Below are 27,880 nucleotides of genomic sequence, written 5' to 3' on the forward strand. Positions count from 1 at the left end.
AAGCAACCAGGCATACAGTATATCGTGATGAGTAGATCCCATGAAGCCTGAAACAGCAAGCAGAGACAGCAAACATAATGCTTTTTTTTGCACAATGATTTAAATTGGTAGCTTCTAGAATTATATTATCAGTCTGCTTTAGGGATGCCAATCCCAGGGCATTTTTTTCAATCATTTTTTGAAAAAAATTTTTGAAAAATGTTCAATCCCAGGATTTCAGGATTGGCATCCCTAAAAGAAAAATGTCCCCATCCCCCACATTTGCTTGCATGTGGGAGCGGGGTAAGAAGTAGCATTGCAGCGGAGCCGCTAGGAGGAGGCAGTCGGCGGCTGTTTCGGCTACCAGGAGCGGTCATCGGGTGGCAGTCGGCAGGTGTTGTGTGCCGCCGTGAGTGCTGGTCGGGACGCGGAGGGTTGAATGTAAGATTATTTTTATTAATACTATTTGATGTGGTTTATTTATTTACTGGAAGCTCAGGGGTTCACACATTTGCACTCAACCACAGTTCTTGCAATTTATTTAACAAAAATGGTCAATGCACTGGTTATTAATGGGCCATGCAGTGTCACAGTGATGTCAATGCCAATTTCCATGGGAATGGTCCCACGTCCCTCCTGGATCCAGTAGTGCTTGCGTGGGGGGGGGCAGTTGATAGTCCTCCCTGCCCAGCGCTGCTCTGCGTTGAATGGACACTGTGCATCTATTCCCAGAGACATAGGGGATGGGGACATGGCAAGTGGCTCACAGAGCCATGCCCTCACAGTGGTGAAAATGGGGGTGTGGCCGCACAGGAGCATCTGGAGTATAGACCACACCCCCCTGCCCATGCACAGGGTCCCGCTTTGCCTGTCTCAGATGTTTGGAGGTATGGCTTAAACCCCACTGACAAGTATCCTATGGGACTGTACCATTTTCTTGCACAGCTATCTACTGTATGTCCAATCAGCACTTGTGTTGCTTAGGGCCTACTTCAGAACTGATTATAGGACAAATTTGTTCTCAAAATTGGCAAAACCATGTGCACTGCGGGTGGGGGAAATGTAACGTGTAGAGATAGATATTGGATTACTGAGTTATTTTGTTCTGTGCAGGGCAAATACTGGCTGCTTTTTTTTTACAGTGCAGTTTAGATTTCAGTTTGAACACACCTCACCCAAATGTAACTCTCTCTGTCTCTGCAAATGTTACATCTGCCCCACCTGCAGTGAAGCATGGTTTTGCCCATTTGAGAACAAATTTGCCCTGCGATCAAAACTGAATTAGGCCCTCAGTCTTGGAATTCTCCTGGGTTGTCAACTCCATAAAAAAAAACTATTATATTTCTTTAGATCTAAATGAATATTGAAATGGCTGCTACGAGCAGGAACTCTGGGTCTATTATCATTATTTTAATAAATTCTAACATTCGTAGCTACAAATCATCTACCTTGGTTTCATTACAGGCATCATGTAAAACTAGTGGAAAAATCATGTTATATAAATCTAAAATGAAATTAAAACGTGGACATTTAATTCTCAGATAGGATTATTGCCATAAAGGTATTCATACAGCCTTACCTTAAATGCAATTATAGCAAAATTGAAAATGGAATATATGATCATTTGCAACACAGGATACATTCAAAGATGGAATGATTTAAAATGTATACTATAATTATATAATGGTGTATGAAGTCCTGGCTTTGTCATGTACTGTGGGAGCCGGAATCGGAACCAATTGTCAGAGGCCATTATGGCATAAAGTTATAGTGCCCGAAGCATGTGCATTTTTTGCCAGTCAACCCCCCCCCCCCCCCCCCCCCCCGAGGAATATAGGGACAGAGCAGAGGGGAGGAGTGACAGGGAAGTGGTTCAGATGTAATAAATGAGGACAGACACTTGATGCTAGTTTCAAGTAGCCATGTTAAACAAGAAGAGCAGTAACAGGAAACCGCACCCCCAACTCCCATGGCAACACTAGGTGTGGCCAAACACATAAGATTAACATTACACAAACATCTCCCTTTTTAAAATATACTTAAGGTATAACATAACTGACAATGCTAATGTCCTTCATTAGTTGTTTCTTTAACTATAAATCAAGTCTGTCAGGTGGCCGTGACTGACGTCCACTGCGAGTATAGACAGGTTGAGCCGGAGTTGAATTCTGTTGGGCCGGAGTCCTTAGAACTCTAGTGGGTGATAATGATGGACTGCCTTCCGGTACACTTGCGTATTCCATGTTCTCATTTTCCCCATCACCTGGTAGAATGACCTGGGGCCTTTCAAATTCTTGATTTGCCATTGGCACAGCTGGCTCCATAATTAGACCAGGAACGGAATGCCCTACAGTCTCCTGTAGAATTGGCCGCTCAGCTACTCGCAAATCCACACGATTGCGTCTGTACAAATTACCTTCCACATCCACAAGATATGAGCGCGGTGCAACTTTGCGCACACAGGTACCCCGTCTCCAACGGCCTGTACGATCTCCAGGAAGTGGCTTCATACGAATTGTCTCACCATTAGCAAGTTCAGGCAACTCCTTAGTAAATCTGTCATACCCCAACTTGGAAATCTGCTTCCTCTGCTGTAGCATTTCTGGTACACCTTGTACTACACTTGGATAGAGTAAAGTACTTGCTACTGGCAAAAATGTCTTAAGCCTCCTTGACATTAGACGCTGTGCAGGACTGGTCCCCATGCCCTCTGTTGGTGTGTTCCTCCAATGTAATATGGCTTTCCATGCATCTGTATTATCACTGCTAGCCTTTTTGCACAGATTCTTCACAATCTTAACTGCTGACTCAGCTTTACCATTCGATTTTGGATAACGTGGGGAAGAGGTAACATGCTCAAACTTCCATTCGGAAGCAAATCGTCTAAACTGCTCACAAGCAAACTGCGGACCGTTGTCCGAAATCACTCTTTCAGGCTGGCCATACCGTGCAAATTGTGCCTTGTAGTCTTTATTGTAGTCTCTGAGGATAAATCTGGGAGAAGCTCAATTTCCCAAAAATCAGAATAATGGTCCACTATAAACAGAAAGTCCTTGCCTGCGTAACTGAATAAATAAATAAATCCATGCTGACAATCTGCCATGGACGGATTGGTATCTCATGTGACATCATAGGCTCTTTCTGTTGTGCATGTGCATATTCATTACATGCCGGGCAGTTACCAACATAGTTCTTAATGTCACTTTGCATGTTAGGCCAGTACAATGTATCCCTTACTTGTCTGTAACATGCATCACCTCCAAGATGGCTGGAATGTATGCGTGGCAGCATTTCGCAATGATTTTGGAATGATAACTCATTATCATAAAATGCCATTCTGTACATTGATCTTATCTCTAAATGACCAATAGTCTCTCACGATAAGTGGTGTCGCTTCTTTGGAATCTGGCCATCCAGTCAGTACAATAGACTTCAAAGTCTGCAGGCTCTCATCAGTCATGGTGTGCTGCTGAACCTGATGCAGTCGCTGGTCAGTGACATTCAGATAATCTGCCTGGTTAATCTGTTCAAAGTCAGTCATCACCTGCTGCATGGCGCACACTGTGTGATAACTCTGGGCTGCTCCGGAGCTTCCACCCACAGGTACTGCTCTACTAAGAGTGTCGCTGATATACATCTCAGGGCCTGGCTTGTAAGTAACACAGAGATTGTAATGCTGTAATGTTAACATCATACTCTGAAGTCTTTTAGTTGCACAGAGAAGAGGCTTTTTAAAGATGGCAATCAGTGGTTTATGATCAGTCTCCACTGTAATCACGTCCCGGCCATATAGAAAATAATGAAAACGGGAACAAGCAAACATGATGCTCAGTTGGAGTCAAAGCCCTTGAAGCAAATGCAACTGGTTGTCCTTCTTGCATCAGGCAACATCCCAGTCCAGTTTTACTTGAATCACTCTGGACAGTGACATCATAATATTTCAGCACAGGTGTAACTGTGACCAAATGCTTTATTTCCTCCACTGCCTTGTCATGCTTCGGAAGCCAGTGCCATATTGTATCTGGTACTTGTTTCCTAGAACGGCCACAATCGTGAGTGATCGTGGCTCTTAATTAAGGGACACGATCCTCACGATGTGGCCGATTTTTTACAATTTTTTCACTTTGATTGACAGAAATCGGGTCAATCGGTCGGTCGCGACCAATTAAAATCGGCCGCGATGCGACCGACCGATTGACCCGATTTTTCCATAGACTTCAATGTTAAAAAATCTTTTAACATTGAAATCGGGAGGATCGCGTCGGTCTTGTGCCATTATAATGGCACAAGATGAGATGGACTTGATTAAGTCCATCTCACATAGGGTAAAATGATAAAAAAGGTGAAATGGCCCAATATGACCCATTTCACATTTTTTATGTGCCCGCCATGACCCCACGATAGACGTCAACCCGAAGCGTGGCGAGCCCGCGAGGGGCGGCGGTGCGCGTCCTCCGACCTTTTCATTCCCCTACTATCCACTAGGGCGTGGAGTGAGAATAGAATAGTGTGGCGAGCGCAGCGAGCCACCGAGCCCGAAGCGTGGCGAGCGCAGCGAGCCCCGCGAGGGGACGCGTATACCTGTGAAGTTAGACGCGGCCCCTCGCGGGGCTCGCTGCGCTCGCCACGCTTCGGGCTCGGTGGCTCGCTGCGCTCGCCACACTATTCTATTCTCACTCCACGCCCTAGTGGATAGTAGGGGAATGAAAAGGTCGGAGGACGCGCACCGCCGCCCCTCGCGGGCTCGCTGCGCTCGCCACGCTTCGGGTTGACGTCTATCGTGGGGTCTAGCCCACTTAGTAACATTTGGGGGGGCAATTGAAAATAATCAGGTGAAAAAAAAACAAAATCGGGTGAAAAATCGGTCGATCGGATCGGTCGCATCGTATGCGACCAAATCGCATGCGATGCGATCGATCCGATTTTTTATCTTACGACCACAACGATCTAAATCGTTGTGGCCGTTCTAGGAAACAAGTACCTTGTATCTCTCTCCAAAAGTCTGCGCAGGGGTTCACATACCTCTGAGAGGTGAGGCATAAATTTGGCTAAATATGTCACAAACCCAAGAAGCGTTAAACAGATTTTACATCAGTGGGCTTTGGCATTTCTAAGACCGCTGTAACTTTTTCAGGATCAACTTTCAAACCTTCAGAGGACAGAATATGACCATGAAAATGAACCTCTTTCAACTTAAATTGTAGCTTCTTCACACTATGTCTTAATTTCACTTGTCAGCAATGATCCAAAAGTGCTAGCAATTTGCGGTCATGATCAGCCTCTGCTTCTTTTTCAGTCTCACCACAGCCAACTACAAGAATATCATCTGCTATCGGCTCAATGCCGCTCAGTCCAATCAGCAATTCATGTTGTTTTCGTTGGTAAACTTCAGGTGCTACAGAAACTCCAAAAGGGAGCTTAAGCCATCTTTTCCTGCCCCATGGGGTCCAAAAGGTGGTCATATAGCTGCTTTTTTCATCCAGCTTGCATTGCAGAAATGCATCACGTGCATCCACCAGTGTGAAGATCTTTGCTTTGGGCAGCTTGTATAACACATCCTCCAATGTCGGCATAATGTAATAAGACTTCCACAGTGCTTGATTTGGTACTTGTTTCCTAGCACGGCCACACGGTCGCATCGCATGCGACCAAATCGCATGCGATGCGACCGACGCGATGGTCCCGATTTTTACATTGATTGAAAGGTGAATAGGGTCCCTGGGACCCTATTTTACATTGTATTCAATGTAAAAGTCTCCCCAGACCCCAATTTTAACCCCCTCAACGGCACCCCACTATTGACGCCAACCCGAAGTGTGGCGAGCCCGCGAGGGGCGGCGGTACGCGTCCTCTTAAGCTAAGGTACACGATTACCCCCGATTGTGGCCGTGCTAGGAAACAAGTACCCTTGATTTAAAAATGTAGGATCAATACAGATTCTTAGCTTGTCAGGCTTTGCCACAATGACCATATTGCTAATCCAGTCAGTCGGTTCAGTCACAGGTGCAATATGTCCATCTACTTCATACTGATCTAGTAAAGCTTTTACTCTTGGCTTAAGGGCTATAGGCACATTGCGTGGAGCACATTGGAATGGTGGAACACTTGGATTAATTTCAAAATGTACTTCCCCAGGAACAGATTTCACTGGTCCCTTGAACACATCATCATAGGCTTCTATTAATTGCTCTTTCCTCAATGGTCCAGACAAGTCATGTTCCATCTTATGTATCTCAGCAGGAATAGTAAACTGCATCAACCCCAAGCGCTCACACGTGGAACCTGATAATAATGGTTTCTGATTGGCCTCCACAATTTCAAAAGTAAGCATGTGGGTACATCCACTAACAACACATTCTGTTCTGAACCCTCCCAATGATCTTATCAGCTCTCCAGAATACAGCTTCAGTTTAGTGTCACTTGGCAGTAATGTAACTCTAGGAGCTAATTTCATCTTATCTTCCAGACTCATTACATCACATGTTGCCCCTGAGTCTAACTGACATGGCTGCCTCTTATTATTAATAGTCAGATGTGCAAACCACTTCTGGCCTGCTGATCTTACAGTCCCAAAGCATTCTGTAGTGTAAATGCCCTCAGCACTCTGTGTCTCAGCTCCAGGTGTGTCTTCTACTATGTGCACTCTTCCTGCTGTAGTCCAGCGCTTGCTTGACAGACACACTTTAGCAAAGTGATTAGTAACACCACATGAGCTGCAGGTTTTCCCAAATGCTGGACACCATACTTGCCTACTTTTGAAAAGTAGTTTCAGGGAGATTATGGTTGGAAGCATAATTTTGCATAGCGCCTCATTGAGGGGGCGTGTCATGATCCACCCAAAGGGCGTGGCTGCTTCCATATATGGAGAAATTGTGGAAAAAGATTGTGAACGTGGCACCTAGAAGCATGGGTGTGTAATTTAAAATGACTTATATCCAAATGTAGATGAGCCCCAAAGCAGTTAGTAAGGGCTACTATACTTGGTAAAGTGCTGGGAAATGGTGCTGATGATTCAATGTAAATGTATCTATCTCTCATTCCTTTTTTCCCCAAAAATGTAACAGTGTAATGTAGGCTAGGGGAAATGAGGGAGATTGCTAGACTAATGAGGGGGAGGGAGATTGCTGCTAATTCAGGGAGTCTCCTGCAGAATGCAGAAGGGTAGGCAACTATGCTGGACACTGCTCTTTCCCTTGCCTGTGTCTATTACCACAGTATTTACAGGCTGTGTATCTGGCTGCTGGTGAGCTCTGCTGCTGATTTCTATACTTTGGGGTATCCAGTGCATTCCCCCTGCTGTGCTGCTGTCTGTCTGCAGCATTTACATTATCAATCTGTCTGTCCATTGCCCTGATTCTCTGGTCAGTGAGTTCAGCTGTGCGACACATCTCTATAGCTGCTGACAGATCTAAATTCCGCTCTCTTAAGAGACGTCGACGTGTGCTCTCACAGTTTATGCCCAATGCTAATTTGTCTCGTATAAGTTCATCTTTTAATGTGCCATACTCACACGTTGCTGCCTTTTCTCTCAGCCGGGTAACAAACTTATCAATGGATTCTCCTTCCTTTGCTTACTGCAGCCAAAAATATACCTTTCATAAATCACATTTTTTGCAGGCTTAAAGTATTCTTCCAATGCATCCAGGATTGCCTTTACATCTGTTTGCTGCACAGCAGTTAGATTCAGGTTGTGCTTATACACATGGCGACACTCACTGCCCATCACTCTCCTCAGTGTGGCTGCTTGCACCTGAGCTGATTTATCAGTAAAGGTGAGTACACACGGGTGCAATTTCATGTAAAATCGCTGGGAATATGGTCGCTGAGCGACCATATTGCCAGTGATTTGGAGCCAGCTGCGCGCTCCCGTGTGCGCTCCTGTGTGCACTGCCTAATGGTCGCTGGTCACAGGAGCATGCTCCTGCGACCAGCGGCTTTCCCCGGCGATCGCTGTGCCGGGCGGTCAGCACCGGGGAGATCAGCGTTGATCTCCCCAGCCCCATGCCGCTGCTCCCTCCCTCCTCCCATCAAAGTGACAGCAGCAGCATCTGCTGCTGCTGCGCTCCGCTTCCGCCCTGTAGCAGTGTCTCATTTTCATCGCTGATGAAAAGGAGACACTAAGCAATATGATTGCTGGGGATATATTGCTAGCAATATATCCCCAGCAATCATATTACCCTGTGTGTACACAGCAAATGGCCTGTGGCTAAAGAAAAGTCCTCAAACTCTGCTCTAAAGTTCTCCCAGTTAGTGCACAAATTGCCACTCATCTGCATCCCATCAGGTGGAGGAATGTTGTTAGTAGATGCCATGTTGCTGAGCTTCCACTCCAGAGAAGGCAGAGGAGTTTAGCACGATGATGATTCAATCCACTTGATATCTATGCAATCCTTATCCTTGTCTTGTCTCTGCAGGTTTTCTCATAAGCCTGAGCTGCTGCACCACCAATAATCAGCATCATTTGTGGGCTCAGGAACGTCTGACACCATGTTTCAGATGTAATAAATGAGGACAGACACTGCATGCTAGTTTCAAGTAGCCATGTTAAACAAGAAAAGCAGTAACAGGAAACTGCACCCCCAACTTCCATGGCAACACTAGGTCTGGCCAAACACATAAGATTAACATTACACAAACAGGGAGGTGGGACAGTGCAGAAGGGAGGAGTGACAGGGGGAGTTGGGATAGAGCAGAAGGGAGGAGTGACAGGGGGAGATGGGATAGAGCAGAAGGGAGGAGTGACAGGGGGAGATGGGATAGAGCAGAAGGGAGGAGTGACAGGGGGAGATGGGATAAAGCAGAAGGGAGGAGTGACAGGGGGAGATGGGATAGAGCAGAAGGGAGGAGTGACAAGGGGAGGTGGGATAGTGCAGAAGAGAGGTGTGATGGAATCAGGGGAAGCAAGGACAGAGCAATAGGGAAGAGTGACAGAGCCAGATAAAGGCAGAGCAGAAGGCAGAAGTGACTGAGCTAAGGGAAGGCTGGGCAGAGCATAAAGGAGGAGAAATGGAGATGGAGCCAGATGGAATTAGGACAGGGGTCCTCAAACTATTTTGCTCTGGGACCCCATCAGACAATAAAAATAATGACAGGACCCCAGCAAGTTACTACAGAAGGTCATCACATCACATGTAGTCAGCAGACAGCAGATACATGGCAGCATTGTGGAGGTACAAAATGATGGGAGGAGTCTAAAATAACACAATTCAGCAGATTTTCAGACTCCTTGAATCACTTACTGAGATTATAAAAGTCATCAGCCTGATGGTCAGCAACATGGGGTTGGGACCCACTTTGGGGTCAGGACCCACAGTTTGAGAACCGCTGAACTAGGGGAAGGCAGGACAGAACAGAAGAGCAAGCGATAGAGCAAGGGGAAGGCAGGACACAGCAGAAGGAATGAGTGAGCGATGGAGCCAGGGCAAAGCAGAAGGGAGGAATGATGGAGCCAGGGGGAGCCAGAGCAGAAAGAAGGAGTCATGGAGCCTGGGGGAGGTGGGATAGAGCATAAATGAGGAGTAATGGAGATGGGGCCAGAAGAAATCAAAAGAGCATAAAGGAGAAGTTTCCACACCTATTTTGTCAAATTCACTTTGCACTCAAAGGGTTAAAAAACACAGAACAAGTATCCTCCTGCTATGTTGCCCAAGTTTCTAACCCTGTATGACCTCACAAAACACTGTACAACAGTAGTCTATCCAGCAATAGCAGCGCTGATCAGAGAGGTTGTTTTTCAATCAAGACAGCACTAGGAGGCTGCTTTATCTAAAGGCCCATACACAGCCGTTTTGAGCGATTTTCGGCCGAAAATCGCCCAGTGTGTATGCACCGGAGATTGCCGACTAGCGATGATGCGCGCTCCCGCATCATCGCTAGGAAAGTGGGTCATCTGCTGGTTTTACCAGCAGATGTGGCGATGATGGATGGTTTTCCATCCATCATCACTGTGTGTGTACGCCTGCCGGGCTGAAAGATTAACCACTTTCAGCCCGGCAGACCGCCCCCCTCGCCCGTCATACTCACCCTGTGCTCCGTCTGGCTGGCCGGCTGGATGCTGCTGCTGCAGCAGAGACCTGCTCCCCGGCCAGGCTAGCCCCGCCCCCAGCCTTGCTAAACACACGGAGCAGACAGCACTGCTCCCTGCTGGGCACCAATGGTTATATTATTCTGCCCACTGCCACCAATGTATTCATTAAATGCACCAATATAATATATATATATATATATATATATATATATATATATATATATATTATAATGTGTATATATATATATATTATATATATATATTTATATAATATATATATATAATATATATTTATAATATATATATATATTAATTTATATATATATTATATAATATATTATAATATATTGTTGGTGCATTTAAATGAATACATTGGTGGCAGTGGGCATATAAAATATAAACATTGGTGGGCAGCTGTGTGCGTCGCTATCTGCTGGGGACGGCTATGGATAGTGTAGGGCACGGGGAGGCAGGGCCGGCGCCACCACTAGGCAAATCTAGGCATTTGCCTAGGGCGCCGGCCACTGTAGGCCGGCATTTTGCCCCCCCCCTGCCGCCCGGGTACCTGTCCTGCGGCGCTGTGTATTTAAAGCTGGCAGCGGAGGCAGCGGGGGACCCTGCAGTCCATTAGAAATAACGAGCGCTATCCGCCGGGCTATGCGGAAGCGCTTCTGTTGTGAAAACACTGGCAGCACGGCGCACGCTGATCTCAGCCAATCAGCGTGCTGCCAGTGTTTTCACAACAGAAGCGCTTCCGCATAGCCCGTTATTTCTAATGGACTGCAGGGACCCCCGCTGCCTCCGCCGCCAGCTTTAAATACACAGCGCCGCAGGACAGGTACCCCCCGGCACCGGACAGCACCGCAGGACAGGTACCCCCCTCCCCCAGCACCGGACAGTGCCGCAGGACAGGTACCCCCCCCCCCTCCCCCGGGGCGCCCCCACCCCGACTCGCCTGGGGCGCTCCGGTGCCTTGCACTGGCCCTGCGGGGAGGGAGGGCGCTTTGGCGCTTACCAGCTTTGCTCCACAGGGGAACTATGCGGCCACATCTCACGGAGGGAGGGAAGGGGCTGGAGGGGGATGCGGTGACGGCCGCCGAGTCGCTCCAGGGGCACATGGGGGGGGGGGGGGTTTGGATTTAAATAAATATACATTTGTGGCAGTGGGCATATAAACATTGGTGGGCAGTGTTGGCAGTAACGTATACATTGCTGGTCTGTGCCAGCAATGCATAAATCATAAATTAGCATCAACACTGCCCACCAATGTTTATATATTTATATGCCCACTGCCACCAATGTACTGTATATATGGAACCCTTGGAATTCAAACCCAGCCCATTTATAATGAAAGATTTTCAGCAAAGTCTTTCGCCTCCTGAAAATCTCTTGCTCTTTGGGGGAAATAGCTCAGTGTGTACGCACTACTTTGGTGAAAGATATAGCTATCAAAGATTTTGGCAAAGTCTTTTGAAATGAAAATCTTCAAGTGTGTATGGGCCTCTGGGTGCACCCCTAACACTCAATGTTCACACACCTATGACTGACTCCATGGTGTGCATGAGCCTCCAGTCTGGACCAGCAGTGAAGGAGACTTCTGTGCGCTAAATGCAGCCCACTAACAAGTCAGCATGACACACACACACGCCTGACACACACTAAGGGGCTGATTCTGGTTGATTCGGTAAGCAGCAGGAATCACAGCTTACCAATTGCCAGAGAGCCCTGGTGAATACCTCCCACCACCGAGTCCTGTCCAAAGACACATCCCCTTGCATGCCACGGCTGCAGGAGAATGCCCCGACCATCAAATGATTTCTCCTGCCTTCGCAAATCAAAGTCAGTGGAGACAATTTTATTTGTGGCAGCTGGGACGAAGACAGGGTGGGCAGCTGACATCATATGACATCCAGGGGCGTAGAGAGGGCGGAGCACGAGCTCCGGGTGCAGAGAGATCAAAGGCTACGGGTAGTAGTGAAGGTGCCGGGATTCAGCTGTGACTCAGAGGAACCCGGCAGGACAGAGAAGCGGGGACAGTGGCATCATGGGAATTGTAGTTTATATGTTACTGCTCAGACTTTGAGGGAGCCTGGCGCTAATCACAGCCTTGCGAGTCCACGAGACGCCACCCTGCGAATGGACAAGTGCCCGTCCCCCCTTTGCATGCCGTGCTCGTCCGCAAGGCCTGTGAATGGATGTTTTACATAAACATCCATTTGCAGGCCAGGAGGAAACTCACACTCTTGATGGTTGCCAACCATGGAATAATGTGGTGAGTGCACGCATATCTCAAGTGACTCTCAGGTCAGTCAAACAAGTGTGCACATTCTGGAGGAAATGGGCGGGCAGCTGACATCAGCTGCCCGGCGCCCATTTCACCAGGCGATGTCCATGGGAACGCCCATAAAACGCTTGACGTTCCAATGGGCGGGTCCTCCCGGGCCGCCACCCCCTGCCCACAAACGCAGAAATGCACATATGCATTTAGAAACATTAGGCTCGCATGCGAGCAAACGGACCTGAATAAGGTCCTAAATGCAGCCTGCTAACAAGTCAGCATGACACACACACACAAGCAGGGGATGGTTTCACTCGCACGTCGCTTGCTAACACATGGTAAGAAAACTTTACCTTACACTATTCCCTTGATTTGTTTCAAAAGAGGATATAAAACAACAGAAGTGATAGATGTGCGCATTACAGCAAAGCTACTGTATAGGAAACGCACTGTACATCCAGATGTTTATACCCACAGCATTAGTTACAGCGCTACATACTAAATCTTTAAACACCTTGGTAAGTACTGTACAGGCTGTTTTAGGGATGCTGGGATTTTAGGTTATTAGTCTATAGACAGATTTTGTTTCTTCACATTTTTTGATTTAACATTTTGATTAACTTAACCGGTGTTGGCTAATTACGGTATCTTACAGTTGTTCTGATTGCATTTTCGGTTTTATTGCTGTAACACTTTCTATATGTAAATGAGTACCTCAATCTCAAACTTGATGCTTAGGAGTAAATTTACTAAGATGGGAGTTCTATTGAAAATGGGATGTTGCCCATAGCAACCAATTAGATTTCATCTATTATCTTCTAGAAGGTGCAAAATAAATAAGTACAATCTGATTGGTTGCTATGGGCAATAGAACTTCCACTGTAGCAAAGATAACCCTTAATGCATTGTTTGCAGGCTGCAGTCTTTACGGAACACATCTTCCAGATCTCCTCAGTATGACAAGTGATGTGTAGTGGCTCCTGATCTAATGACCCTTCACAAGGGCTCCAATAGCCTAACACTGTCGTCATGTGAATGTACCACGATCAGATCTGAATAAGGGCCATAGTGTGTAGTGTTTTGCTGCATCTGCAATGAGAATAAGATGCATAATTTAAGAACAAGTCGCTATGTTACACTGAGTGCTGGGAGTCTGGAGCCGGGTATGGGTTATAGGGTCGACAATAGGAAGGTCGACATGGGTTAGGTCCAGAGTCAAAAAGTTGACGTGGGGCAAACACAAGGTAGCAGACTAGCTTTGGAAGTATTTCATTCAAGCAGGCTTACTAGTATATAAACAAGTTTTAATCTTGGTGCTCCAGCCAATCACCTCCTAACCGTCATGTGTTCGTAAAATACCAGGAGCCGATTGGCTGTAGCACCTTTTATAATATGCCACGAGTCTTAAAACTTTCATGCGTATGATGAAACTTGTTGATAAATCAGCCTCTAAACGTTATATTGGCAAATCTTCGAACAAGGAAGAAATCGCGGTGAGACAAAACGTCGCTAGTTTGCACAAAGTGAGAATTGGAGGCACTTTATATGGGGGTATCTCATAAAGCCGCAATAAAAGACCATGACCAATGGATGTCCCTTGGGATCTAATTAGCCCTGATAGCCAGCACTTACCAGGGATTGTATACTCGCCGATAACCAAACCGAGGAGAACCATTTCTTGTAGTCATAATCCGTGCTTGGAAAAATGTCTTGGACTCCAAGGGGTATATTCAATGCTGCCGGCGAGGGGGTTTGTATGGTGAGGATAACCTGTTTTCAGCGAGGATCACCGAAACCAAGCCATCCTCGCCGTCAAACCCCCTCGCTGGCTGCTTGTTGTATTCAGTGTTCCGGCAAAATCCTTGCCGTCAGAAGACACTGAGTGAAACAGTGAGTGAAGGGGAAGCGGTTGAATCGGCACTGCTCGCCGTATAGCCCCCGTGGCACCATTGAAGTGTTATTACCTGAATTTAGGTGCTTTTTCGGCTGAAAATAAGACAATTGGATAGCCCAATAATCACTGTCTGCATATAACCTGGTTTTAGTCCGTGACAACCTGTATGTGTGTCCCAGGTTATAGAGATTTTACAGCAACTGTAAACTGCACAGCAAGAGCAGGATATGGGTCCACCTTACTGCAGAAACTCCCACTGTCAGGAAAGACATACAATACGCATCGTAGCAGATTGCAGAGTTAAGACTGGTGGTGCAGCAGTCACACCATCCAAGTGGCCAATCAAGGCAATTGTACACACTTACTGATCAGAAGCTCGATGTGTCGCTCTGGATCCCCAGCTATGATGTTAGCTCACCCACACCAAGTGTACAAACAGATGGCCTAATTTATCTTTAGATATATTGACCATTAGCTGCGCTACACATCCGACATGATAGGTCTGAGAACAACAACAACAACTAACAAAGGGCTCCCAATATATTGGCTGTTCAGGCTTGAATATCGAATCTATCAGCCACTGTGTACCCAGCACAAGGAACAGCAGCCTGACGATAGTCCAGCAACGTACAGCTCCAAAAGATACAAGTATTATAATTACCGTATATACTTGAGTATAAGTCGCCCCGAATATAAGCCGAGGCACCTAATTTTACCACAAAAAAAATGGGAAAACTTATTGAATTGAGTATAAACCTAGGGTGGGAAATGCAGCAGCTAGTGGTAAATGTCCCTGTATAATAATACCAGGACACCACAGGCTGCTTCCCCTGCATAACACACCACAGGCTGCTTCACCTGCATAACATGACACCACAGGCTGCTCCACCTGCATAACATGACACCACAGGCAGCATTAACGGACTGCCAAGATTGACACTGTTACCGCTGTGAAGGACCTGGGCTGGAGCGCCGTTTACTATCCAGGTTACAGGGATCAGAGGTCCTGGCTGGGTGTCCCGCTGAGCAGGCAGCCCGCTCTGGACTGTAATCGCAGTGTCCCCGGCTCCGTTTGCCGCTGTGGAGCTCAAACGGCTAAATCGAGGTCCCAGCTTGCAGGGAGACTAGGCCACAGCCCGTGGAGACTTGTAGACAACGTCTCTTGGCCACACTGTAGTGGCCAGGCCTCCTACGCTACACATGTCATCAATGCAGAAGGACGGCAGGCATGTTCCCGTAGCAGCGACCATATTATCCAAGCCTCTGACTTGAGTATAAGCTGAGGGGGCGTTTCAGACAAAAGAAAAGGGCTGAAAAACACGACTTATACTCAAGTATATACAGAACCTCATTTGTGGCTACATAGTTACAAATGTTGTAGCATAATATAACACCAGCATTAATGCACCAAAGGAGTACCAACACTATCACACAAGGCATTTTCCAAAATATTTATTTTGAAAACTGATGTACAAATACCTTTAAGAATGAATTCTCTTAATACTGGGCATTTATAAAACAGCTCATTGCGGAGAATGACAGAAGCGCAACCATTCCCTAAAAATTACAAAGATAAACAAAAATATTTATCAGTTATAATCCTGTCTCAAGTAAACAAAGCAACATTGAAAATAAAACAGGTTTCCAAGTTTTGTAGATGTCAGTTCTGCATCGCGGCTGCGGCTGGTCCGGGCAATGTACATTCACGTAACAAATGGCTTTTGCTTGCTCAGAGAAGACGCGTGGCTCGGACAGGACAACTTTACAGAACTCTATGTAACAGAGGACAAAATCTATACATGATATATTATTTTGTACAGTCTTAAGAACAAAAAAAAAAAAAAGACATTGGAAGAAATTACATTTATCAACAAAAATGTATGGAAGCTGCATGGTCCGAAACCATTACAGAATTGTGAATGTGCCACTATTAAAAAGTTATAAAATATTCCAACACATCAGATTTATTTTTCCCCTAATTCATATGATGCAAGATCGCAATAGCAAGGGAATAAAGAATCGTTGTGTCTCCGTACAGGGTCCCTTTGCGCGTTTCATCCTCTGTCGCTGCCGTTGTAAATCCCTTGAAATGTATTTCAACTTGAAGAAAATCAAGTCAATCGAAATGCTCTGTAAACATGATGAGCGACATCAGAGGCCACCCCCTCCTAAATAGCCCACCATACATTTTGCAGTTGTAATATAAACCGCCCAGAAGTACTCCAAGCAGAGGCAGTCACAGAGGCGGTGCTTGGTTTAAGGGATCAGTAAAGTGGTACAACACAAAAGTTGTACAAAGCAACAAATGAACATAAAAAAAAATATATATATACTCTCATATTTCACAGCTTTAAAAGAAAACCCAGTCACAGCATAGTTCATAATCCTCATGGTACCAAAGAGGGCCTTGGTTTGTAGTGAAGGGTTTTCGAACAATATATATGAGCGACTATAACCAGGGATGCCATGCAGGATCCATACGGCACAAGTTATCCAAGCTGTTGGCAGCGGCAACCAATGTGTTAACTTTGCTCTCCCCACCGTCAAACTGTGCCAGATTGTGCAATCGGGTGACAATGGCCGTAACAGCTTTCTGAACCAGCGAAACCAGCTGCTGGCTGTCCATGTTTTCAGGCTGCCCGGCCGGCGATAACGGAGAAGAGGTATCCTCTTGTGTCTTCTTGTGCCAGGCAATTATTTCATCCCTCAGAACCGTTTTAAGGATGCCGTCAACCTGTGCGAAAGGGGAAAATTGGATAATTAGATTCGGCTGTGTAAAACAGCTCAGGGAGGAGGGATCTGGCTAACTGCAATAAGGTCAAGTCAGGTCCCATTAACCGATTCCTGCTGGCTCGCCAAGACACATTGATGTGAGTGCTAGATTCAGTTCATAAAACAGAAACCGAAATCGGAACAGTTTCTAAACGGGGCTTTTAATAAGCTATGAAAAATGACAACTTTACTATATTATATAACGGTGGATCTACCACTTCTAAATGAAAAATAACCTCTCTGCAGCGGGAAAACATCCTGCTATAATGTAAAGAAGTCCGAGGCTCATGCTGATACTCAACTACAACACTCAACAGGCGCTATGCACTACTTACTACAAGAGCATGCTGGGGATTTTTTTTAAAAACGCTGGCAAGCCTAATCATTTTCAATATTGCTGTTATTGAACAATTACATTCCTACAGTTTCTCTTTAGTGCTAAAATAAACTAGAATAACGAATGCGCCAAAATGGTCTGTGAACATAATTTTGGATGTGGCAGACAGGAATTTGGCCGGGGAGATAAGTAGCTGGTATGATTGGATGGCTCTGCTCTTACACAAGCTGCATATCCATGAGCAGGAAGTTTAGTACATCATTTGTGACACTGGATAATGTACAGCAGTGGTCCTTCAAGTAACAGTGCACGTTTTTCAAGTCACCTGGACACAGGTGCACTCATTATTCACGGTCACATTTTCAAAGATCAAAGGTGGAGCTAATTATTTCACCTGTGATTCTGTGAGGAGATCTGAAAAATGTGAACTGTTGGGGGTACTTGAGGACTGAGGTTGAGAACCATGGATGTACAGCATCATCATTCCAGCTGCCGCATCTTCATAAATTCCTTTCTGCAAAGACCTCTCATACTAAATACTAGTCCATTATTTTGTATGAGCAATTCATTGTCATCATTCCCTCTTAAGCTGGCCATACATCTACAGATTAATTGTCAGATCTGACTGGTTGGAACAAAAAAACTGGTAATGGATGAGAGCAAATGACAGTTGACCATTTGCTTTAAAATGCTGGAAAACTGCCAAACTGTCATTCAGATTTTACCAGGCTTTTTTCCAACCAGCCCGATCTGACAATCAATCTGTAGATGTATGGCCAGCTTTACTTCTATAAATGGATTATTAACGGACAAAATATTGATGCGAAAGGTAATTAGAGTAACACACTGGACAAAAGAGCAATAACAGCCAAGCTAATTCAGATGCGGACAGAGATGAGGCGCATGCTGCAAAGCACCGATGTCCGGTACTTCGCGCATGTGCAGAATGGGTCTACGATATCCGGTACTTCGCGCATGTGCAGAACGGGATTGCGATGTCCGGTACTTTGCGCATGTGCAGAACGGGACTGCGATGTCCGGTATTTTGCGCATGTGCAGAACGGGACTGCGATGTCCGGTACTTCGCGCATGTGCAGAACGGGACTTCGATGTCCGGTACTATGTGCATGTGCAGAATGGGACTGCGATGTACGTAGCAGATCTCTTGCAGGCCATCAGTGATTGCCAGTCTGCTGCTGTTCTGGGGCGGCGAGAGCCGCGGTTTTCCAAAATGGAGACGTGTTGATGAGACTATGATCTCTATCAGAAGCCAGAGCGTCTTTATGCTGCACTACCATATCTGTGCTTCGATGCTGCTTCTAAGTAAGCAGCGGCGATAGCCTCTCCAACCACATCTGAATCAGGCCCAGTTTGCTGCAGTTGTACAATCCTCCATCTTCATTGAACGATCAATGCTCCTGGTAAGATTTCTATTGTTCTGGCAGATTTGTTTGCATTGCTCATTACTGGTCGCATTCTGGTCAAAATCCAATTGTAAGATTGGATTATTTTCACATATCCAGAGTCAAGCAAAGCAAAAGGTGCCTCGACAGGTTCTCCGTGTTTTTTATTAGTTGGCAGAACATTATTTTTTTGTCAAAACTAAAAATATGAAAGTGAGCTTTTGTTGGACTACCCTCAGGAATCCATATATGTTGTTGGTGTGTGTTTGTGAACCTGAGCGTATGGTAATACCTTGAAATTTGGTTGTGCAAAGCAACGAGCAACAGCAATCATGGAGGCCGTCAATGGCCCAGAAACTCCGATTGTGGTGAGAAACTCGGAAATATTTGGGGTCAGCCGAAACGGGACAGGGCGGTTGGCATCTAGGTCTCCAGTGGCGTCATTGATATCGAACCGGAAGTAAGCAACGTTAAGCTTGCCAGTGTCCTGTGAGCAGAAGAAAATCCAATTATTAACACAATTCAGTTTAAGAGGAATACAATATATTACAGAAACAAAAAGTCGATTCAGACCCGTTCGGTTGGTCTGAATTCAGGAGTTTTCGATGGCGTGGGTCTGCATATGTGCGAATATGCGCATGTGCAATCCACCTGTGCGAATGCCTTTGGCAAGTTTCACACCCACTAAGGCGTTCGCACTGTGAGCGGAGGGGGCGGTAGCAGAGGAACACCCAGTGTTTTATGGGCGGAACTGCAGGCAGGTAGATGCCTGCGTGGGGCTGAAATCACAGGACATTAGCACCCGCCCATGTATTTGGACATCTCTGGCCAAGATAAAAGTCGGTCTAGACTGACTTATCTGCGAATGGGGAAAACTTCATTCGATGGTAAGCGATTTTTTCGTAAGCAATGGGATGTGTTCACATAGTATGCTAGCGAGGGGATTCGGTGTGGGTTGGGGGCCACTCAGCCTATTGAACAGGTCTAATATAAGGCCCTATGTTTGGATAATGATGGAAAAACGGAACATGAAAAAGAAAGCTTGACTCGTGACCCTCACACTGGCCCTTCTGCTTTGCCTTCATCAATAGCATTTTATAGAGGGTAATTAAAAACGTAATCAATTGTTTGTTTTTTTCCACCTTTGTACAGTATGTAACACCCAGTACACTATTGGGGCCAGATGTATCAAGCTCCAAAATGTTATACAATAGAGAGTGATAAACAACCAGCTGCTTCCTGACATTTTTCAAACCCAACCTATAACATGACATGTAGGAGTTGATTGGCTAGTTGTTTATCACTCTCCACTTTATCACTTTGTGAGGCTTGATACATCCGGCCTATAAATGAGAGATAATAGCAAACTGGCCTAGGACTGCTGGAAGAATAGGGGGGGTAATCAATGTGTGCTGATATTTCTGATCGTGGGAAATATTGGCATACATCTATTTAATGTGGCCTCTGACCGCATTGCAGATTCCTCATTTTTAAAAAGTTGAATCTTAATTGTTGAAAACAGACGCTGGATTGTCAAATTTTTGACAATCCATGGCAGTACAGACCAGCAGAATGTTTACGACAGTTGGAAGATTGAATTCCAACTGACGAATTGACGTCCGAAACCGACGATATTCAGACCGTCAAAACCATTCTGAGTCAGAATGAAGATTGAACATACCCCCTCATAGTCTAAAAAATACCACGATACCCAAATATAATCTCATTAAAAACAATTTAATAAAATCTTGTGTTTAAAAGAAAACAAAAAGATTGAAAATATTTATGTAGAAATTACTTATTGTCAGGGGTTAAAGTGAGGGGGAACGGGGTGGAACTGAGTTCCACCACCTCTAATGGTGAGGTGGAACATTTTAACATCTACATTGGCCCTGCACAGTAACTCTCACAGAAAAACATTCTAGTTTGTAGGGGGATGCCAAAAACCCTATCATTTGCCCTATCTCTGCCTAATGGGGGGGAGGGGAGGGGGTGTAATTAGGTGGCATATAGAAATGAGTTCCCCCACTTCTGCATGACCACTTTAAACCCTGCTTATTGTAATTTCACTAAGGTGACTCCTTGAATGTTGTTACAGCAACCAGCAAAAAAGAAATTGCATGACTAACCCAAAGAATCAACTCATACCCGGTACACAAGCAGCTGATGCTGAAAGGGTAAAGTCTGCTGTGCAATTAGAGGAGGATTTGTACAGCTATATTCAGCTAGAGAGGTTTGATCAACACCACACAGAAGATTACGTGCGTCTTCAAACACCCCCCACACACCTGTGCAATCTGTAACATCTCTGGATTCAGCCGATTCAAATGAAAGACAAACTCTGCAAAGCCGATCAAAGCCAGTTGGATGGTAAACATCTTCCTGAAGGTCCAGTAGTCTGTGGCATTGGGGAATGTGTGCAGTGCCCACTCCTTCAGCATACTGCGTGGCACCATGTTACTTTGCACTTCCTTCAGGATGTCGCGCAGTACCTGCAAAAAGAAGTAATTTAGACTGCAGTCTTGAATTTTCACCAGCTCCTATGGGGTTAAAAACCACATGAAGATGTGTCCACATACCTCCATGCAATACAAGTAGTGTTATACATAACTGGTGAGCTCATTTTTGCACAGGGCATATTTTTGTGAATTTTACTGTAAGTCTTCTTTGCAAATAGAACTGGACACACAAGCAGCGTCTGCTGACTAAATTGATATGCAGCATGTCTATATTTAGGGGGGGGTACACACCAGAACGATTAGGGCTCAATTCCATCAATCTAGATCCAATTCCGACCGATTGGATGCAGATTGTATGTAGATTGGGCATGTTTACATCCAATTCCGATCAGATTCCAATCCAATGCGCGTCCTCGCTGTCGTTTGGACGTTTTACAGATTCTACCTGGTGCTGGTAGGATCTGTAAAAGATCCATTCAACTGGATACAGACTCAGATCGGATTGGGATCAGATTGGATGCAGATCGTTAGCAGATTGTGTGCTCCAACAGATCGTGCGACCATCACACAATCTGCTAACGATCTACTATCAATCAGGATCGTTCTGGTGTGTACGGGGCCTTAGTGTGTGACTAAAGCTTTATCTGCATAAGAAATTAAACGTTACAGTGTAACGTAGAATTCTGTACAGCCAAATATAGCAAACATACTGTATAACAGGTGGTTACGGAGAACACAAAGTAGTTGTATCTTATCTATAAATACTACAACTGGCTTCAGTGCAGATGAGGCAACCCAAGTTACAGTAGTTCAATAAATGTAACCACAGTCCGTTTTGACAAACCTTAAAATCTATTGTTAGAGGCACTGAAGGCTCAAACCACCACCTATCACTCTTTCAATAGAAAGGTAAGTAAACTGCAGACAACATAGAGGTTGACCTTATCCAGACATCCCAGAACCGAAATATATATATTTTTGTTTGTTCCCCCGTGCACCTTTGTTAATACACCAGTGTCCATAGCAGCCATTGGATTGGTCTTCACCGGCTTCCCTGGTCCCACATATGCATTGTGCAGGTGCGCCGGTGATGTCACAGGCGCACCCGCACACATGTCCAATGTATCTTTAGGACCAGGGATGCCTCTGAAGATGAATCCAATGGTCGCCATGGATGCCAAGGGACACCGTGGACGCCGGTGGACCGCCAGGGGACCAGGTGAGTATGTAAAAAACAAAAACAAATTCACAAATCTGAAATATCCCTCATCCAAAATTCTCGTGGTCCCGAGCATTTCAGATAAGGGATACTCAACCTGTATTAGTAGGTACAGTACAAATAGGTTGACTGTAAAGGCACTATGGCTGACGGTGCTCTTCATGCGCATTACTGTGGGACAAGCGCACTCAGTGGGTTCGGAGAGATGGATGGGGAATGAAATGTCATGCACTAGAAGCCGTTTTTCCTTTTTTATTACACAAGCCATTTGCTTCAATTAGAGAAATTGCTTTCTTTATTGGGCATTAACACTTATGTCATATTAAGCCACAAGGTCTCATAACTCACCAGAGGCTGTGCTTTAATCTGCTATTTATGCAGAGCTCAGCCCGGCTCTGCTGCAGAATGTTAATCCTTAACACAGCAGCCTGACCCTGGGTTGACAGCGCAGGGAGAGAACAGCAGAGGGAAGTCTAGAATGGTTATTTTCATATTCCCTTACAGGAATGGTCACAGTGACCTAATGAATAGGGGCACATGCAATGGTACTTATGCACAGTGGTAACAAAGGAACACGGGTTGAATGAGGCAGTGAGTGCTCTTATTTATTCAGTAGCTACAAACAGCAGATGGACCAGACAGGATAACAAGTGCATCTTGCCGCAGGCAAAGCAAGGCCACAAAGTTTTTGTTCTGTACAGTGGAAAATAATGAAGAAATGAGGGCAGGTGTAGCAGGTCATATTGGGTGACTATCACATTCTAACTGAAGCAAGAGATACAGAATGGAGATCAGCCACTTTTACAGACATGCTGTTTGCAAATAGCATCCAAATGTTTGCTGATTGCCAAGTACAGATGGAGCCAGCCCGCCATAGCGCTGGCAGGGGGCGTAGCCAGTGGACAGGGATGGAAGGGGATGTGCCAGTGTCTTGTGTGCACACCATTCTGGTGGAGGGTGCGGCGCATGCTGGCGGGGGACGGCGGATGACCATGAGAGTGGCGCCATCTGTATCCTATAACCTGGGAACCCTTGGTAGGGCTGCTTATACGAGCCTCGTGTGAAGCGCCACCCAAGCATACACAATTACAGTATACGCTTTCACAGGTATGTAGTTATTGTGTTCACAGTACATGTCAGTGTTAAGTTAAGGGTTGGGTATACAGATGTGTCCTGATAAAATAAACCTCAAAATGGCAGAGGCACCAGGTCCTGCTCAGCAATGCTAGCACCAGGAGAGGTTTTTTGCCCAAAACGTCTTAAGCGCAATGCGATGTGACTAGGATGCACCAGAAGTCTACATGGCATTAATTGGATACTTGTATAATGTGTGTGACCAACAAGCAATGCATAAAAAAATGAATCAGCACTTTGCAACTTAAGATGCACTTTGGGGTAAAAAGGACCAACACGGGCACAATAACACAGGACCTGGAGGCTGCTTGGCACAACTGTACCAATGATTAATGGTGACATATCTATAGGGTTAGGCTGTAGGTTTAGAGCCTAAATACTGTAAAAACAATAAGCAGACATGACCATTGTCAACTCGGCATCCATGATGACATTCAGATTGTTGGCAATTTGGATCACACCCCTTCAAAGACCAGGTATGTTCAAACTACAGCCCTCCAGCTAGTGTGAAACTACTGTACAAGTCCCATCATGCCTTGCTATTAGGGAATGCAAAAACTATGGCAAGGCATTCTGGGATGTGTAGTTTCACAACAGCTGGAGGGCCATTGTTTGGACATGCCTGATCTAGACAAACTGAGGAAGCCGCTGAGTGGACGCTAGGTGGAAAAACACGTATATGAGCTCTGGGAAATGCCAACTTTTATGCTGGGTCACAGTATCTCATCATCTGGGACCCCAACCAGATTTCTTCCTGCGACCCAATAACCAGCAGCTCCGTTCAGATCAGCATGGTATAATCAGCTGTGACCGTGGGGAGTTATATTCATTGGCAGGAATCTACATCAGCAGGTCTGTGCAAACAATAAGGCTGCTTCTGGCAGCAAGGTGAGTCCAGAGGACGGTGTCTAAATTGAAATTATAACATTGCAACTTGTATCAAGTGACTGTTACATTTAGGTTCAAGCATAAAAGGTTCTACAGTCTTACCAGAAGGACTTGGGGTCTAATAAGACTTATTATTATTTTTTTTTCTTATTTTTTGATTTTTAAATGTTTTGCTGAAAACTAAAGTGTAGATCTGGTGGGATGTAATGCGCTGCGAGCCCAGCGGCCATGCAGGACAAAGGATTTTTAAAGGGGTAATCATTTACAAGGCAAAACCATGCCTTGTAAAGGACTGCCCCTTTAAAAGAAAAAAAAAAAGAAAAAATCACAGGTGGCAGACACGCTTTACATCTCACCCTAATAGTGGGTACACATGGTGCGATTTTGCTTGCGATTCGACTGGGATCGAATCGAATGGCAAGCAAAGCCCATTCGATAGACTATATAGTCTTGCCTGCCTATTTTTCTATTCAATCTACACTACACGGGAGCGCGCATCAGGATCAGATCTGCATCGAACATAGAAAATCCATTTGATGCCCATTCGATTTTCTATTCGATTTCGCTTCCATACGCAGATAATAGTGCATATCTCACCGTGTGTAGCCTCTATAAGACTGTGTGTTACTGCTATCAATGTGCCCATGCAGAGTCAAGGCATGTATAAATGAATATGTAGTCATGTGGCGCCAAAGACCTGTATGTATGGGAAAGTAATGAGAACCAACATAAGATTTATTCTAGGCAAGTCCATGGCTTGTCCGGAAAAGTGCATTAAATGTCAGTAACATTGCTGTAATGAAGCATAATGAGGATCCCTATGCTGGGCACTGGGTTGCACATAAATGCCGAAGTATAAGGTTGCCAAACAACTGAACAGAATGTATAAGGTCCTTATACAAGTAGGAACGTGAGGGAAAACTATAAATGCCATCCCTCAGAGATGGCTCATGTTTGATTCAGCACATCTTTATTTAAACGCCTTTTATAATGTCCATTTCAAGGTAAAGTGTGCATACAGAAATGTTTTACGAACCTCATAGAGGTTTATAGAGCAGATGTGCACATTCTGTAGTATACATAGTTATGCTTTACTATACCCAAGTGGCCAAGGCTTATATGGATTATTTCCAAGGTCTACTGGTGGTGCTGTCGCTTTTGAAGTCTATTAAGTGAATGATTTAGGTGCATTAAGGTCAAATGTTAAAACTACAAACGGGACTTCAGAGACTTACAGTGAACGGAAGGAGTTAAAGAAATGTAATGTAATGTGTACACACACGCACACCAATAGCAGAATCTATCATTTCATGCAACACACAACCCTGTGAACATCAGAACGGCCCGTCCAGCTGCTCAGGATGACTGAGCTTATCATCTTATTCCGGGCTCATTTATAATGAACGGAAATGCATACCACAGGATGATTGGCTGCAGAATGCTTGTACAGCGAGGCTTCCAGATTCATTAATCAAAGATTCCGTACCTGATGACTGGCTTGAGTCCCTCGTGCTTGAACTGTGGCCAATCTGTCATAGTAACGTGAAATGGGGTTGTCATGCTCGATGCCTTTCTTGGCACAGCGCTGCTTATAGATCTCCACCAAGGATAGAGAGGAGGGATTGTCTTCAACCAGACGCATCTGCGGCGAGACGGCCACAACACGGGGGACTGCAAATGATTGTTTGGAGAAGGAGAGAGAAGTGAGAAGGAAATTGATGAATGCAACAAGAAAGTAATGCAGACAGGAAGGCCTACACATCACTTAGTAAATACCTCTGCCAGACCACGGAATTAGCAGAGGAAAGCACCTGGCCAACACCAACTAAAGCCATTCACAGAGAAAATCAAATCATTCTGAACAGGAAAATAAGTAAAAAAAACACCTTTTTAAAACACACACCGCTTCTCAGGAAGAGGGGAGTACAAATGAAACTGGCTTCCGAACTCTGCACCCCATTTATTTATCTTTGTTTTTAACACACAGCTAGATGTAATAGCAAATGTAGAGATGTAGCGCTGCTCATTCTTGCAGGGGCTGGTGGTGGGATCGTCAGCTGCCAGCACCCAGAAGGGAACGCGGGCGCGCCCCCTTACAACGGAGCTCCCCGCCGCTTCACCACCAGTGTCCGCCGCCAGATCCCACCTCCCCGCTCCCCCCCCCCCTGCCAGTCTCCCTGAAGCGGAGACTGGCAGGGTTCACATCCCCCACCACCCGGAAACTGGGAGACTCGCGCGTCCCAGTCAGATGGAGCGCCATCTCGCCAGCGGGGGGCAATCTGGCGAGCCACGGCGCTAGCTGAGAGGCGCTCCATCTGTACCACTAGGGTTTACATTCAAAGTCTATCTTCAATCACAACAATTGACTACAGACGTAAAGCTTACATAAATTTCGAGGCGTTACTAAAAATAGTTTACTGCGTCCTCAGACATATAGGAACGTTATTATAATGAAAAGGCTATACCCCAGTCTTTAGGTTTTCTGTTGTTTTCTATTCAGCTCTCTATGAGGACACTGGCCTTGTCACATGCAGAATCTAAACCAATTGTGTGCTTGCTTTTTAAGCTGTAGCCCCAAATGTCTGGATCTGGCCAAGAGAGAACCTCAAAATCAGCTCTGAAGAGCCATCCTGGAGTCCTGGCACACAGGTTAATAAGCACATCTGCACTAAACAATGAACATTGTTCTCCCACGCAGACAAATGTCAACAGTACATTACGGTCTGATTAAATACACAATGCGGTGTTATATTATTGTACCATTACTGCATTAGTGACTAACACAAAATAAGAGCCAGGGCTGAGCAGGTACAAACTGTCGTCTGGAGATTACCATCCGCATTAAAGGATTAGCAGCAGCAGTTCCACCGTTCAACATAAACCATAATAAAATATTTACCTGTGCAGATTTACTGACCATAACAATGTAATGCGCAGCTGACACAAAGCTTCCAGTTATTTATTTTACTGAATACATTTAAAGGGACAGGACATTTAAATAAAAATAAAAGGCCTTTGTACTTTTATATACAGTAGAAAACCTGTCAGCTGTAGCAGACAGTCAGAGCTCATGCAAAGCAGTACAAAAACAACCCTGGTTTTACAAAAACATTTTAACCTCTTGAAAATGTTGATTTTTTAATTCATGGTCTGATGGTTTGCATTCCTCTTCTGATGGTGTGTGGACTGCCCAGGAGTCATTGTTCCCGTGCCACCTGTCACAGCCTGATTGTAAGGCTGTGGCTGATTGGGAGCAGCTGGCTTTACAAAATAGGGGCGTCACACTAGTTTTGTGGGTGTCACACTAGTTTTGTGGGTGTGCGGAGTCTGCATCTTCAGACGATTTGTGGCATACATACTGCACATCGTAAAAGGCCCTATGAATGTTAAATCCTGAATAAATGCATACAATCTGTCAGTTTCGTGGATGAGTTTGGGGCACAAGACCCCCCTGGGATTGGTGCAGCCTGGCTGCTTTTGGGCATCATAC

At 45.3% G+C, this 27,880-nt stretch overlaps 1 protein-coding gene across 4 annotated transcripts in view; it reads right to left on the reverse strand.

Annotated features, from left to right (window-relative positions):
• Window positions 1-15,615: 15,615 nt before the first annotated feature.
• TRRAP (transformation/transcription domain associated protein) overlaps window positions 15,616-27,880 on the reverse strand; it is a 136,760-nt gene continuing 124,495 nt past the window's right edge. For all 4 annotated transcript variants that reach the window (XM_083153159.1, XM_083153160.1, XM_083153162.1 and 1 more), the window contains 4 exons: window positions 25,877-26,061; window positions 20,979-21,182; window positions 18,983-19,177; window positions 15,616-16,912 (listed from right to left, as the gene is read on the reverse strand). In XM_083153159.1, coding sequence (XP_083009285.1) covers window positions 16,628-16,912; window positions 18,983-19,177; window positions 20,979-21,182; window positions 25,877-26,061 — 869 coding nt within the window. In that variant the 3' untranslated portion in view covers window positions 15,616-16,627. The remainder of the gene's footprint in view (window positions 16,913-18,982; window positions 19,178-20,978; window positions 21,183-25,876; window positions 26,062-27,880) is intronic.

Source organism: Crinia signifera, chromosome 7 (assembly GCF_055691185.1).
Source record: "Crinia signifera chromosome 7, ASM5569118v1, whole genome shotgun sequence".
NCBI classification, from domain to species: Eukaryota; Metazoa; Chordata; class Amphibia; order Anura; family Myobatrachidae; genus Crinia; species Crinia signifera.